The sequence below is a fragment of the Uloborus diversus genome, chromosome 6 (genome assembly GCF_026930045.1).
Source record: "Uloborus diversus isolate 005 chromosome 6, Udiv.v.3.1, whole genome shotgun sequence".
Taxonomy (NCBI): Eukaryota; Metazoa; Arthropoda; class Arachnida; order Araneae; family Uloboridae; genus Uloborus; species Uloborus diversus.
This window is the reverse complement of record NC_072736.1, coordinates 20,517,904-20,535,161: the sequence shown is the minus strand read 5'-3', so window position 1 is coordinate 20,535,161 and position 17,258 is coordinate 20,517,904. Positions and strand designations below refer to the sequence as shown.

The window sequence follows — 17,258 nt, the reverse complement described above, 5'->3', positions numbered from 1 at the left end:
ATTGAAACAATAAAAGAATTTTGTGAAAATCTCTCTAAACCTAATAATATTCCTGATTACAATGAAAAAATGTTAGCCATGTATGCAACTGCTAAACTTACGCGGTTTCAATATGATGCTCTCAGAAAAAATGCAAAAGATTTGGGCAGGAACATTTATCCGAGTTATAAAAAAATTCAAATTACTAAAACAGAGTGCTATCCTGATAATGTAAAAGTTACAGATTCCGGAGTTAACGTAGGTTTACAAAATTTATTAGATCATACTTCTTCCCGATTCATAAAATTGTTATCTGATAAAATTGAAAAAAGCTCCCCTCAGAACCTCACTATGATATTAAAATGGGGATGTGACGGTGCTTCCAACCAGTCGCAGTACAAACAATCTTCTAGCACTGAAATAGATGACTCAACGGTATTTATTATTAGTGTAGTCCCCCTTAAAATTATCATGAAAGATATAGATATGGTGGTTTGGATCAATGAAAAGCCTTCTTCTACTAGATTTTGTCGACCAATAAGTTTCGAATTTGTAAAGGAAACGAAAGAAACAGCGACAAATTTCGTAGAAAAAGTGCAATCGCAAATAGATACCCTTCAGCCATACATACTCGTAGATCAAGATCATGTTATTACCATAAATTATGAATTGCATTTAACTATGGTGGATGGCAAAATTTGCAACTACTTAACGGAAACTACTTCCTCGATGCGTTGTTATATTTGCGACGCGTTACCTAAAGAAATAAATAATTTAAGTGTGGTGAACAAAAAAGAAATTAAAGAAGACCATTTTAGTTTTGGTTTATCACCTCTGCATTGTTGGATACGTTATTTTGAATGCCTCATACACATTGCATATAGGCTTGACTTCAAGGAGTGGAGTGCGAAGTCACCTGTCCACAAAAAATTGTTACAACAAAGAAAGACAAGAATACAAAACGACTTTAAATCTAAGCTGGGATTGATGGTAGATTATGTAAAACAAGGCCATGGAACATCCAACGACGGAAATACGTCACGAAAGTTCTTTGCGAATGCAGAATTATCAGCTTCCATTACCGGAATAAATCTTGACATGATAAAACGATTTTCAACGATTTTGCAAGTTATTTCATCTGGATTCACGATTAAATTTAAAAAATTTGAAATATATATGAAAGAGACAGTTCAGATGTATGTGAATGTATATGGTTGGTATTTTATGCCCGTTACAGTACATACTTATACACGGACCCAAAATAGCTAAATATGCTATAGTACCAATCGGTCAACTCTCCGAAGACGCTCAAGAGACAAACCATAAGTATTTTCGATCGTATAGGGAATTGCATTCAAGGAAAACGTCCAGAATAGATAACAATAGAGACGTTTTTAATAATTTATTAATCAATTCTGATCCTCTTATCTCAAATTTGCGTCCAAAGATTTGCAGTTTGCACCACAAAATGTCACAACAAGTGAAGAATTTGCTTGAAGATGATGGAATAGAAATTGGCTAAAATACTGTTACTTATTTCTTTAAAAATAGTTTTTAAATGTTAATTAAATATTTTATTTTGCACTAATGACTTAGTATTTGATTATCTTTACATTTTAAATAACAAAATATTATCACATTTTTAAGTAGAAATTGGTTTTACTGAAATGTCCAAGCTCTCCGTACACTTGCCCCACTGTGCCTCGTCCGAACAATCTGCAACAAAAAAATTAGAGAAATATCGCGCATTACATGAACACTGAATTAAATGGATAACAACTATGAGAAGGAAATGCTCCTTGCTGATATGAAAACATTCAGTGATTTTGTGCTAAATTACTTCGAAATTGCACGTGTTTTTTTTTTTTTTTTTTTTTTTTGAAGCTTTGTCTCTGGAAAGAAAATTAAAGCATATTGTAAGCGAAAATATAAGTAAAAGGTTTAAGATTTCAGACTACAATAGAATTGTTTTTTGTTCAGCAAAAAAATAATAAATCGTATATTGAAATATATATTCTTCTAATGAGTTTTTGACTCTTTGTACAAATAAATAAAATACTATCTCAATTTGAAGGGTAAAATATATATTTTTTCTTCTTTTTGCTAAAAAACAAATACCTTATCACATTTTTACTACATTCGAAAGCATAGTTCAATTTATTTTGTATTTTAACCGTGCTGTTAAATGATGAACACGTGCTGCCATCTAAGTTATAACGGTTTAAGCAGCCTGCGATAACAAATTGTAAAAATTTTCAAAAATAAAAACATTTTTCTTCAATATCTTATCTTATATATTAATCCCCTCTCATTTTAAAACTTATCAGGCTGGCCAATGACGAAAAAAAGACTTACGGTCGAAAATTCAAGTTTTCGAAATCGCCTCTTGCTGTTTCAAAACCTTGATGCTGCCTGTAGTTCTTATGCATTTTTTAAAGCAAAGTTCTAATGCAGTTTTCCATTTTTTACGTCGCTTTCGGCAAAAAAAAAAAAAAAAAATAGCCTGTGTGTGTGTTCATATTTTAATAAAGCTTAACAGCACTGGACTTAATTGTTCGGTTTAATTGATAAGTTTTTTTCGGTAGAGCGTTTGGCTATAAACTATCTGAACTTCGGGCAAGCTTGGGCTGTCCGACATAATATCAAATTTATATTAGTATTACGCATTACATGTGCTCATAACATACACACCTAATAAAATAAATGCAGTGGGAATGCTACTTGGTGTTTCGACTCCTTTATGCAGGCTACAGTTATCATTCGGATAAGTTGATTATTAATCGAACTGTGTTCTTTGACTACATCCAGACCACTCAACATAATGTAAGCATAAAAAAGTATTAGATTTACCTAAAGAAATCCTTTTTGTGCAGAAAAACATTTTTATTGTATGCTAAAATGTAGATGTTTCTAATAGCAGTGTTCGACCTTTTGTACAAATGAAAAAATACTACGCCCGATTAAAACTACGAGTTTCACTCAGTAAACCTTTAATTTTTTATTCGCGCGAATACGATATAAAGCATTAAAAGTATTATCAACTTCATTAGCAAGAAATTATTTTCTACTCCTCTGCTTTCTGCTGAAAAAAAAATACATTTTGTCTACGTTCGAAAAATTACACTTAAGAACGGACTCAGTTCAACTGGTTTTGGTTTTGAATTTTAAGTGTTCGATTAAAAGAGAAACATGTGAGGGCATTTAAGCCGTAACGGTTAAAGCAACCTTCTATGTGAAATAGTTCAATATTCAAAGATAAAAACACTTATTTTCAATCAAAATTATTACTTCTCTAGAATGTTTGCTTCAATCGCTACGTGAGATCTTGGTCATTCTTTAATCAAATTCCATGCTTTGCGAATAATTTTAAATCGTATCATGCTGGTTAATGACAAAACACAGATGCATGATCTTATTATTATTATTATTTTTTTTGGCAAAAAGCTTTTTTGCTGTTTTTTACTACGCATTCCTTCAATGAATAGCTTTCGAAAAGGAAGGCGCAATTGCTAGGTTTGTTGGGGTGTCGGGCTGTTAGTTAGAATGGCGCCAATTCGAATGCGTGCCAATAAATATCTCTTTAATGTTTCTTTTTTTCCCGTCAGATGCTGACATGTGCAGGACTGTATTTGCCACAACCTGTTTTTTCACATGCACAATTATTTTTTCACGAGTCACCACTCAGCCACACTTTTAATGACATTTATGTTTGCATTGAAAATATGTACGATTAAAAGGGGAGCTATGATCAAATTATCACAACGTTGTATTTAACGAGGTTTTGTTACTGAGGTCTTTAAATTACATGCCTTCTCTTCTGCGCTTACTTTTTTTTCGGTTCTTCGTCATAATGTTCTTCCTTTGAAATTCTTAAAGAGCGAAATGCCTTATGAAACGATTTGAAGCACAGTGCGGAGTTCCGCACGGGTCGACTAGTTTACCTTGTTGCATTTTTACATTTTACTCATTCTTCATGTGTTTGTGCTAAATGCACCATCTGCTAAAAAAAAAAAAAGTGAAACCGTTTTAAAATTTTTGAAATAAACTAAATGATACTATTCCAAAAATGAATTGGAATTGGTACATTTATCTCAAAAGGACAAAAAAAAAATGTCGCTAAGCAAACAAACGATTATGTTAAAAAGCTAAGATTATGTTAAAAAGCTAAGACAAATTCACAACGGAAACAGTCCCGGAAAAATAATGAACGATTTTGAATGAATCTAAGGTCTAAAAATGTAAGAATAGAAAAACTGTCTTAATAAATTATTTTTATTCATCCTTTTTTAACACCTTATACACAGTGTAAGTCAATTTAAAATATTTTTAACAATTTTTTCTGCATTATTTTAATAACCAGCTGCGTCGTCCGGTTTTGTCTAGTCTTCCTCGTCAGTGACGCGTGTTCCACAATCAGACACACACAAAAAAAAAAAAAAAAAAAAGGAAAGAAATACTGTAAAATTTCCCGACTGATCGCGTAAAAATAACCGAAAGGGAAAAAAATCAAAATCCAATCCCCTGATTTTAGGAAAAGTCTCAGAAAAAAAAAAAAGCAAGAATTTTATTTTTTCACAGTCGATGGAAAAAAAATAGCATTTATCTTCTCAATGATTTTACTCACGTCAATTAAAACTAAACTCGCGGCAGACATAAATTCCAATTTAATATTGATGTTCATTTGCTTAAAAATGCTTAAAACTTTTATCTATGTCATTTTACAGCCTTGGTGTTTTGAAATCAGGGAAAAATAAACCACTTCATTTTTCGCAGGCTTTCGAAGGAGGAAGGTAATCGGATGATTGTTTTAGGTAGAATGATCCAGTTAATGCCGTTTTCGGATCCTAAAAATAAAATTCGAACGGTTCAGTACATTTTTGGCGCTTAAAAATAGGCGCCCTTTACGTTCCTTCTCTGGTGCTCAAGTATCTCCCTGCCAAATTTCGTCGAGATCTGACGTAAAGTGTGGACTTGCATAGAGAATATACACACATACATAAAAATTCTGTTTTATTTGCGTATTCTTTTGTTGTTCAAATCATTTGCATGAATGTGGCATTTTTATTGTTTACTCACATATTTGTGCTTTATTCCCTTAATTTAAAACTTTGACTTTCATTATTATTTTTTTATTTATTCGATCATAAAGGAACGATTGTGTATCATAATATGAAGTATTATTTCAAAAGAAATATTCTTGTATTAAAAAACAATGATGTGCACGTGTTTCGAACGTGACAGCACGATCACACAAATACGATAACACAATAAATCTTCCACTACAATTTTTCATTCCCTACATTCGAATTTATGTTTCCATGTACCTTAGATTTGAACGTATCTGAATTATAAGCGAACGCATAAAATTAAGTCGATCAAGTGAAAATAAAGGGTGTCCATAAATGGGCTCAAGATTTGAATTCGCCATTATTTTTGCAGTAAATTGTAAGCAACCTAGAAAAAAGAACAATTCGACAACTGGGAGTTTAGGTTAAGTATACGCGGCGTGTTATGCGATATAACAACGTGTTTATCTACACTATTAAATTTATTTAAAAAATAATGAAATTTGAGCCTGATGAAACAATAACTGTTACGGCTGCTGGATATCGTAACACGATAATGCACAGTTGGTTGTGGACTTGTTGATATAGACCTTTGACTTGAAAAAAAAAACAAAAAGAAAATGAGCTGATGTGTGCATCACATGACTTCCTTTTACTCCAATTTAATGTCATTTCCCCATTACTAGCAATTTTAATATGATTCAATAATTTACTCTCTAAATATCACCAACACTGGCCAAATTAAAACAAATTTAAAAAAAAAACGCCAAATATGTCGCCAAGTTGACGACAAAACTTAGCGACCAAATGGCTGGCGATATATCGCCAAGTGTCCGCCAAATTGTAACACCACTTGAGTTTACATCGAAATTAACAATGATTCCCCCCCAAAAAGGGGCAAAAGACTTCTTAAGAAACACCTGAATGCAACCAAAAGAGGGGGTGCACAACTAAACCCCACTATGAGTCTACGTACCAAATTTCAACCTTCTAGGACTAACCGTTGTTGAGTTATGCGACATACATACGCACATAAATACATACGTACATACAGACGTCACAAAAAAATTCGTTGTAATTAACTCGGGAATCATCATTATGGATATTTCGCGTGTCTATAGGTTCTTAGGCATTTATCCACGTGTGGTCGAGTCGAAAAGAAAACTCAATGTTCATTCGGAGGTGAGTAAAATAGAAATTAAGGTCGATTTTTCAGTGGAAATTTTTTTCGCGAATACAATACTTCCTTTTTTGTAAAAGGAAGTAAAAAACATAAGAAAAAAAAATGGTGTTAACACATGATCTAGGTACCAATTTTAACCTTTGAAACAAGAGACTACACGACCAGGAAATGTCTCATGCAGTAATTGAACTCCTTCACTGGCATGTGGCACCGTCTTGTTGCAACTACATATTGGACACACCAAAATTATCCAATTTCATCAGAAACAACAGCGTAATCATGTCGCGATATCGAGTAACAGTTATTGCTAACCAGACCCAACTTTCCTTACATCAAAAATATTTCTCAAAAATGAAAACACGCTATATTGTATCGTATAACAGTCCATTTTTACTTAACTCTCAGCTGTTGAGTTGTTCTTTTTTACAAGTTGCTAACAAATTACTGCAAAAACCGCGGAAGTTCAAGTTTTGCTTTAATTTTGGGACACCATTTATATAAGTATAAACGTCACATTCGTGAAAATGGAATGAACACTTACACCATTAAGTAATCTCTAGCTTGAAATATTTCTTTAGTTAGAATATGAATATTTCAAATATTGAATATATACTGAAATATTTCAGTTAGCCCTGATTCCTGTTCCAACTTGAGTCTTTTACTTCGAGCTTCTCTCCGTATTTTTTAGCTTTTTCTAAAACTAAATTTATGCCCATGAATCAAAATGTATCGTCATCATCATATATGTACGTCATTACCATCATTCATATGGATGTAAGCTCAATTCCAAAATTAAATGCCAGTTCTTTCAATAGTAATTATACCATAATGTGTCAACCACATACATAAAGTCAACTCATTTTCTCTGTTTATACGAAAATCCTCTGTCAGTGCTGAAAAATTTGAAATAAATGTTGCACACACATAAAAGAGCGCTTAGAGCTAAAAAATGCTAACTTTGTTTTTATCCAGGATTAAACATGGTTAAAAATATTTCTTCTACAGGTCACAAAGCAGAAAAGAGTCAATAAACTGAACTTTTCACTATCCAATATCAATAACCAAACTATTCATTTGAATACAAGATCAAACAAATGTAAGCATTGAAAATTGTTTTCTGCAGCTATCAGATTCAGTATTTCAGAGGATTTTCTAAATAATACGAGCTGATGTGTGCACCACATGACTTCCTTTTACTCCAATTTAAAGTCATTTCCCCATTACTGGCAATTTTAATGTGATTCAATAGTTTACTGTCTAAATATCACCAACAGCGGCCAAATTAAAATCAGATTTTTAACAAAAAGCGCCAAATTTGTCGCCAAATTGGCGACCAAAAGACTGGCGATACATCGCCAAGTGTCCGCAAAACTATAACAACACTTGAGTTTACATCGAAATTAACAATGATTTGGCAATAGATTCCTTTAGAAAAACCCGAATGCAATTAAAAATGGAGGTGCACAACTAGACCCCACTGCGGGGACTAGGAGTCTACGTACCAAACTTTTAACTTTCTAGGATATACCGTTCTTGAGTTATGCGACATACATACGCACATATGCACATACGCACATACATGCATACGTACATACAGACGTCACGGGACAACTCATTGTAATTAACTCGGGAATCGTCAAAATGGATATTTCGCGTGTCTATATGTTCCTAGGCACTTATCCGCGTGTGGCCGAGTCGAGAAAAAAAAAAAAAAAAAAAAAAACTCAACATTTATTCGGGGGTGAGTAAAATGGAAATTAATGTCGATTTTTGAGTGAAACTTTTTTCGCGAATTCAATACTTCCTTTTTTCGTAAAAGGAAGTAATAACTAATTTTGCAGTTAACTTTAACATGTTAACTTTGTTTACCTGTAAAGAAATTGTTTGCAATAAACTTCTGATTTTTAAGAAAGTGATCACATTGGCTTTTTACAAAGCGCATAAACTTCAATTGCATAAAAAATAAAAAGTTTGAGTCAGATAACTCCCGATTTAAAATAACACATAGTTTGACTTAAATATAGGCGAAAGTGGTCCATAATTTAATATTTCCTCATTTGCACATGTGCTATTCACTGTACATACAAACGCTTTTAAAGTCCATTAATTAGTACACGAAAATCTAATTCATTTTTCCATTAGTTCTCCAAATATGCCATTCTCATTTCCTTTTAACATCTTGTTTCATTATGTTGATTAATGGTTATCTTATTTAGTAATGTTATTAATTACTATCGATAAGATGTTAACAGTTTTCCCTCTGGACTTTTAACTTCAATTACTTTAACATCAGGCCTAATGGGAGCTCCGCTAAGCTATTTGCATTTTGAAATTAAGATTCATGTTTCCTGCTAGCAATTTAAAACGAAGAGTTAAAAGGGAAGCGGAAACCCTTTCTAAATTTTTTAGAGCATTTTTATGTTAAATATTACAGACACATTGCTTATTTATTGTTAACATAGATGGAGATTTTAAAAAATCTCTTTTACGATTAAAAAGTTTTCTTACTTTTAAATATTTTACTACTTTTCATTTGTGCACTTTTTCTTCTGCACTACATATTTTGCGGATAATAAATCCGGAAACTGGCAAAAGTTGACATTACCTGTTAAATAGTTAGATATGTACATAAAAGTGAATATTAATGTATGGTAACATGAGAAAGAAATCTATTCATGTTTATTTAATACTAGCATTCCCATACCCGGCATTGCTCGGGTAATGGAATTAGCAGGGGATAACAGTGTTTGGTGCACGTAGTAAATAAAAATCTCCTATAATAATTACTTATTACCTATATTTTTCTAATTTTAGGAGGGTCCCGGGGCCCCTGGACTCCTTATATATATGCCCTTGGCCTGAACCGATCCTTAATTGTCATTAACGATCATTTTAAAGTATTGATTTTCTTTGAAAACGCAGACCATCCACATTTTATTGTTATGCCTGTGTGTTTAAGCAAGAACTTCCTTGTATACAACATTTTTGGTTTTTTTTTTCTGGTGCTAAAATTATTAAACTGCTTGATGAACTGACTCTGGAGCAAGGTACATAAAATAGGCCGTGTGAAAAACAGTCTTCTCTTAAATCGATCCCCGCTACTTTTAACGTCTGCCCTTGCGACTTATTAATGGTTATTGCAAAGCAAACTTTTACAGGAACTGCACTCTTCTAAATTCAAAAGGATAGTCCGACGGAATTAATGGAATGCGGGGTATTAAAACCAACTCTCCTCGAGCACATCCAGTCATTATCGTAGCTTCGATAACATACTTATTAAGTCTAATCACTTGTAGTCTGGTGCCATTGCATAACTTTGGTGGACAAAGGTTTCGTAGTAGCATTACTGGTGTTCCAACTTTCAGGTGATGTAGGTGAGGTGGAAAACCTGGAGGGTCTAAGGTATTAAGAAACTCTTCTGGATACTGCACTGCATCATCACGATTTGTTGTTGTATCAAAAGATTTGTAGTAAATATCTTCTCCACTAAACGACTTTAATAAGATACTGTTGACTTCTGCGGCTGTGTCATTTTCTGGAGATAAGATGGCACGCTCGCACAACCATTCAATGGGCTTATTTTTTATATCAGCAACATCAGGATAAATCTTGGCGATGAGATCTGGCAATTCCGTGACTACCGTAGCGAGTGCGTGGGGTATAATAATTTTGCCAGCACATTCAGGATATAATCCGTCTCCTATTTTAAGGAGAAGATTAGAAAACAATTCCGCTGACGCATCTCCATGTAAATGAACTCTCATATTCTTACTCAAACGAAGTTTCTGCACTTTAGGCCATAGATACGACGATTTGATGCATGCGTTAACTTCATTTGCACGTGTTCCTCTAGGTACAACCGGTAATGTTTGCCGAAAATCTCCTGCTAGTAGAACAGTTACTCCACCCGTTACTTCCTCAGAATTTCTTAGATCTTTGAGAGTTGCATTAAGAGCCTCGAATCCTGCTTTATGAGCCATAGTACTCTCATCCCAGATAATGAGTTTACAATCACGTAAAACCTTAGCCAAATTACTCTGTTTTTTAATATTGCACGTTGGATTCTCTGAGTAATTGAGGTTAAGGGGTAATCTAAAAGCAGAATGAGCTGTCTTTCCACCCTCCAATAACGTTGCAGCTATTCCAGATGATGCAGTTGCCAAGGCAATGCCTTTATTGCTTCTGACCTTTGAAAGAAGTAAATTTAAGAGAAATGTTTTTCCAGTTCTACCAGGTGAATCTAAGAAAAACATTTGGCCTGAACCAGACTCGAGGCTGTTGAGGACCTTTTGATATACGCTGGACTGTTCACCTGTTAGAGAGACTTCAGCATTATGTACTTTTTTCTTCAAATCTTCAAGATCAAAATTTGTTTCTCGCATGTACTCTCTGTTTTGCAAATTAGTCTCAAATCGCTCAGGCTGAGGTAAACCATAATCCATTAAGCGCTGACCTCCCAGAGTCTGAACAGTGTCTTCAATCAGAATCAAGCATTGGTTGTACGCTTTGTCCTTAGTTGAAAGAGCGGAGTCTTGCAGTTGTCTTTCATGCTGAAACTGGATGTCTTCTGAAAAACTGTCCTTGTACTTTTCCCAAAGGCTTCGGGGATCAGAGGGATGACAAAATACCAAGATCACTGAAAAAAGTTCTCGCAGTTTGAATGATGAGCTGCTTAAAATAGCTTCCTCAATAGTGTATTGCCACTGTTTATCATCCTCGAGCAATCCCATTGCCATGCATGCAGATTTGAATGTAGGATATTCAACATTGCTTACAGTTTTTAAATAAGAAAACGATGTTGGACCTCTAACATGATGGAGGAGGAGGCGTAGGTGGTAACACTCAACATTGTTAGGATGAATTGTGTAAACGCGTCCTAAAGCAGAATCTATCTTTATCCCTGGCCATTGATCAATTTTCTCTCCCCGCCTACGTCTTGTAAACTTTTTACTCTGTTGCCACACATAATACGAAGGAACTTCAACATACAGAAGTGTTCTGGCAAACTCGTCAATTTTGCAAAGGTTGAAGAATGCCGAAAGTGTTGTCTCTGGAGGTTTTACAACTTTGTTATGAATATTATGTGCGGTGAAGTAAACACGTTGGCCATTTTCCAGATGCACAGCAAGATGAATTACTGCAGGGTATCTCTCATGAATAGGAAATCCCAATATTTTCCACACTGCTTCTGAACTACTGATATATCTGCCAGATTCGTATATCTCTATCTCATCAATATCTTTATCATTTTTTAAAATGAAGGCTGCTTGATCATTTCCTTTAGTGATGTATTTACAAACATACTTTATGGATTTTACGGAATTCATTATCTCAACAACAATATGAGATTCAAAAGTACGCAACAAAACGGGATTGTATGCTTGCTTAATTTTTTTTTCTAATTTTGGGAGGGTCCCGGACCCCTGGACTCCTAATATATATGCCCTTGGCCTAAACCGATCCTTAACTGTTATTAACGATCATTTTAAAGTATTGATTTTCTTTGAAAACGCAGACCATCCACATTTTATTGTTATGCCTGTGTGTTTAAGCAAGAACTTCTTTGTATACAACATTTTTGGTTTTTTTTTCTGGTGCTAAAATTATTAAACTGCTTGATGAACTGACTCTGGAGCAAGCTACATAAAATTGGCCGTGTGAAAAACAGTCTTCTCTTAAATCGATCCCCGCTACTTTTAACGTCTGCCCTTGCGACTTATTAATGGTTATTGCAAAGCAAACTTTTACAGGAAACTGCACTCTTCTAAATTCAAAAGGATAGTCCGACGGAATTAATGGAATGCGGGGTATTAAAACCAACTCTCCTCGAGCACATCCAGTCATTATCGTAGCTTCGATAACATACTTATTAAGTCTAATCACTTGTAGTCTGGTGCCATTGCATAACTTTGGTGGACAAAGGTTTCGTAGTAGCATTATTGGTGTTCCAACTTTCAGGTGAAGTAGGTGAGGTGGAAAACCTGGAGGGTCTAAGGTATTAAGAAACTCCTTTGGATACTGCACTGCATCATCACGATTTGTTGTTGTATCAAAAGATTTGTAGTAAATATCTTCTCCAGTAAACGACTTTAATAAGATGCTGTTGACTTCTGCGGCTGTATCATTTTTTGGAGATAAGATGGCACGCTCGCACAACCATTCAATGGGCTTATTTTTTATATCAGCAACATCAGGATAAATCTTGGCGATGAGATCTGGCAATTCCGTTACTATCGTAGCGAGTGCGTGGGGTACAATAATTTTTGCCAGCACATTCAGGATATAATCCGTCTCCTATTTTAAGGAGAAGATTAGAAAACAATTCCGCTGACGCATCTCCATGTAAATGAACTCTCATATTCTTACTCAAACGAAGTTTCTGCACTTTAGGCCATAGATAAGACGATTTGATGCATGCGTTAACTTCATTTGCACGTGTTCCTCTAGGTACAACCGGTAACGTTTGCCGAAAATCTCCTGCTAGTAGAACAGTTACTCCACCCATTACTTCCTCAGAATTTCTTAGATCTTTGAGAGTTGCATTAAGAGCCTCGAATCCTGCTTTATGAGCCATAGTACTCTCATCCCAGATAATGAGTTTACAATCACGTAAAACCTTAGCCAAATTACTCTGTTTTTTAATATTGCACGTTGGATTCTCTGAGTAATTGAGGTTAAGGGGTAATCTAAAAGCAGAATGAGCTGTCTTTCCACCCTCCAATAACGTTGCAGCTATTCCAGATGATGCAGTTGCCAAGGCAATGCCTTTATTGCTTCTGACCTTTGAAAGAAGTAAATTTAAGAGAAATGTTTTTCCAGTTCCACCAGGTGAATCTAAGAAAAATATTTTGCCTGTACCAGACTCGAGGCTGTTGAGGACCTTTTGATATACGCTGGACTGTTCGCCTGTTAGAGAGGCTTCAGCATTATGTACTTTTTTCTTCAAATCTTCAAGATCAAAATGTGTTTCTCGCATGTACTCTCTGTTTTGCAAATTAGTCTCAAATCGCTCAGGCTGAGGTAAACCATAATCCATTAAGCGCTGACCTCCCAGAGTCTGAACAGTGTCTTCAATCAGAATCAAGCATTGGTTGTACGCTTTGTCCTTAGTTGAAAGAGCGGAGTCTTGCAGTTGTCTTTCATGCTGAAACTGGATGTCTTCTGAAAAACTGTCCTTGTACTTTTCCCAAAGGCTTCGTGGATCAGAGGGATGACAAAATACCAAGATCACTGAAAAAAGTTCTCGCAGTTTGAATGATGAGCTGCTTAAAATAGCTTCCTCAATAGTGTATTGCCACTGTTTATCATCCTCGAGCAATCCCATTGCCATGCATGCAGCTTTGAATGTAGGGTATTCAACATTGCTTACAGTTTTTAAATAAGAAAAAGATGTTGGACCTCTAACATGATGGAGGAGGAGGCGTAGGTGGTAACACTCAACATTGTTAGGATGAATTGTGTAAACGCGTCCTAAAGCAGAATCTTTCTTTATCCCTGGCCATTGATCAATTTTCTCTCCCCGCCTACGTCTTGTAAACTTTTTATTCTGTTGCCACACATAATACGAAGGAACTTCAACATACAGAAGTGTTCTGGCAAACTCATCAATTTTGCAAAGGTTGAAGAATGCCGAAAGTGTTGTCTCTGGAGGTTTTACAACTTTGTTATGAATATTTTGTGCGGTGAAGTAAACACGTTGGCCATTTTCCAGATGCACAGCAAGATGAATTACTGCAGGGTATCTCTCATGAATAGGAAATCCCAATATTTTCCACACTGCTTCTGAACTGCTGATATATCTACCAGATTCGTATATCTCTATCTCATCAATATCTTTATCATTCTTTAAAATGAAGGCTGCTTGATCATTTCCTTTAGTGATGTATTTGCAAACATACTTTATGGATTTTACGGAATTCGTTATCTCAACATTGATATGAGATTCAAAAGTACGCAACAAAACGGGATTGTATGGTACAACCCATCTGTTATCTAACTGAAATCCTTTAAGATTAACTGTGAAACCACCGTCCTCTGGAGTTCTCCTACGATACAAAGGATAACCATCTAGTCCCCTCTGCGTTTCTTGGACGAAAGGGCGAGGATATCGTTTTGTGCAGCAACCATCTTTCATGCAAGGAGAAAATGTATTTACTCTTCCGCATGGCCCATGAATCATATTAGCCTTAACAATATCATAGAGAAGGGGATCACGATCAACATCTGGAATTTCAGCACACACAACTTTATCAACCATATCAGCAGTAATGGCTTCTTCCAGCCACAGCAGGCAATGAATATGGGGCAACCCTCGTTTTTGCCACTCTACAGATAACATGTGACACCGAACTTTACCAAAAACTTGTCCTTTAACTATAAGATCCATAAACTCCTTCACTTTCATATGGAAAACTCTCGCAATGATGTCATGACGTTGATAATGCTTCTGTCCGGGATACAATTCTCGCTGAATCTCTTTCCATTTTGGGTTACACGTGAAAGTTATAAATAAATCTGAACTTCCATAATGACGTACATATGACATGGCATCTTGAGCTCGTTCGTGCATGTAACGGGGTCCACCGATAAACGATGATGGTAATACCACTCTCTGTCCTATTTGATCAGCATCATACCTTCCTACTTCATCTCTTAAATGAATGTATTCCTCTGATCTCAGTTTGCTTTGATTGTATTTGAGAAAATTCAGTTTTTCAGTTTCTATCTTAGCATACTCATCAACTAAAAATTGACTTAGAAGAGCACAGTAGCGTAACAGATAATTTTCTTCTGTATCTCGTAACATTATACGCCAGGAATAAAACTGAGCTGCAGAAACAGTTTTCTTGACAGGTAATTTAGTAGTAGGCCCCAACTTATCAGCAGTATCTTGCTGAAGTACATCAACTGAATATCCATCTTCCCCATAGCAAAACATGAGAGGATATTGCAGAGCATCATATGCCCTATGGAGTTCGCTTATTCGTTGCTGTTTTGCATTGCGGCTTTCAAGGATGATGTCTCTCTGCTGAAACTGCTGTCCTACAATCACCAGAGCCACCTCGTTGGCTGATGGTGCATTGAAACGTCCTTTATGTGCATTGGCAGGCATACGATCTGCATGAATCATTACTTGAAAATTTCGACACTCAAGTGGCACCTTATCTAACGCAGTTTTTAAATCCTTGATGTAATTATTTACTTCATGCAGCATATGTTGAAGTTGCTTTACCAAGTCTGGCTTGACACCAGGATAGTTGTGTGACCTTATGTGAGCTTCTTTTTCATCATCACCTACGAAATATATCTGTAAGAATTGAGCCTGTTGCTCTGTTTCTGGGAGCAAACTTCCACACAAATGGTAAACTTGTCCTTGAACTTTGAATGTTGGCATGAAACCAGTCTCCTTAATTTGCTTGGCTCCAAACGATGTCATTTGAAAACATCCGTTGTATTGCCGAATACGATCAATAAAATGGCGGTGATCTGGATGATGGCCCATGAGCAAACTATACAGTGGTTCTGGTGGAGGTGGTAGTGGTGGAAGCTGTACTTTACCCCCGCTGCAGCACAAACCTGGGCTTTCACGTTTGAACTTTTTTGCATGGCACACTGGGCATTTATTGTCCATAGTACCAATATCATTTTCATATTCTGTATTACAATCATATGCAAAACCTGAGTAGGTTTTCGTGTTCCATGGACGTAAACGGCGTTCAGTTCGTAAACCAGGATTTTGTTTCTCATAATTTTTTTGAGCAGATCTCTGAGCTTCTGGGTGATTTTTTTATATTTTTTGACTGATGCAGCTAAAGCTTCTGGGTGACTTGTTTGACATTTCTTGACAGCAGCAGCTAAAGCTTCTGGGTGACTTGTTTGATATTTCTTGACAGCAGCAGATAAAGCTTCTGGGTGGCTTGTTTGATATTTCTTGACAGCAGCAGCTACAGCTTCTGGATGGCTTGTTTGATATTTCTTGACAGCAGCAGCTACAGCTTCTGGGTGGCTTGTTTGATATTTCTTCACAGCAGCAGCTACAGCTTCTGGTTGACTTGTTTGATATTTCTTGACAGCAGCAGCTAAAGCTTCTGGGTGACTTGTTTGATATTTCTTGACAGCAGCAGCTAAAGCTTCTGGGTGACTTGTTTGATATTTCTTCACAGCAGCAGCTAAAGTTTCTGGGTGACTTTGTTGATATTTTTTGACCGCAGTTTTCAACTGCTTTTTATGTGTAGCATTTGAAAATCTGGCTCGTCTTTTTTTCCTTTTTTCCTTAGTGTTTTCAAAATCAGTGGTATTATGGAGTGATTCTGTGCTACTTTCAGAGACTATACTGGCTTCATTTACCGGTATGTAAACATCAAAGTGTCCATTTGAAAGATCACCACTAAATTTCAGTCTTCTCACTGGAAAAGTGTCATTTCCAAATTTTGCATAAAATTTGCCTTCAAAATAAACTTCAAATAAGAACTGAAAAATGTCTCCAGCAGCGAATAATTCACAGAATCCACCAAAAACATGAACCTGCGACATATCCACTAAGTAATCTTCGGAGCTTTCATAATTATTACCGTGTTTATCACATGACATAATAGAAAATTGATCCCAATGATTATAAACGTAATTAACTATGGTAGCACGAATTTCATTAAACATAGCTTCACTATTATACAATAAAAACGAAAGAGATCGGAAAAGACATGCACCATCACCTGTAATATTAACGACATGATGAGGAAGAATAGTTCCGTTCACATTGATGTGCTCCATCCTCAATGAGTTTTTAAAAAAGTAAGTTTTATAATAAAATCAAACAAAATAACAAATTAAACCTTTCTAATTACATTTGCAAGAAACAAATGATGTTATTTAAAAACCAAAAATTGAATAGTAAAACAGCTTGCCAACAAAATTTACACAAAGTAAGAAAAAAAGGGTCCGATCTGTAATACTGAAAATTATTTGCGAATTATTTGACTTAAGAAAAGCCTCGAAGAATCACGTGAGAAACAAAAACAATATTAAATTTA

At 35.4% G+C, this 17,258-nt stretch overlaps 2 protein-coding genes across 2 annotated transcripts; both read right to left on the bottom strand.

The window, feature by feature from the left end:
* Positions 1 to 6,361: 6,361 nt before the first annotated feature.
* On the bottom strand, positions 6,362 to 11,555 carry LOC129224264 (uncharacterized). Its single transcript, XM_054858692.1, has 2 exons — positions 9,457 to 11,555; positions 6,362 to 6,452 (listed from the first exon to the last, which is right to left on the bottom strand). The coding sequence occupies exons 1-2, from the start codon at positions 11,553 to 11,555 to the stop codon at positions 6,362 to 6,364; spliced, it is 2,190 nt and encodes a 729-aa protein (XP_054714667.1).
* An 863-nt stretch (positions 11,556 to 12,418) lies between these two features.
* Positions 12,419 to 16,998, bottom strand: LOC129224263 (uncharacterized). The gene is made up of 4 exons (XM_054858691.1): positions 16,390 to 16,998; positions 16,101 to 16,293; positions 13,121 to 16,002; positions 12,419 to 13,009 (listed from the first exon to the last, which is right to left on the bottom strand). Exons 1-4 carry the CDS (start codon positions 16,996 to 16,998, stop codon positions 12,419 to 12,421), a joined length of 4,275 nt encoding a protein of 1,424 aa, XP_054714666.1.
* Positions 16,999 to 17,258: the final 260 nt, after the last annotated feature.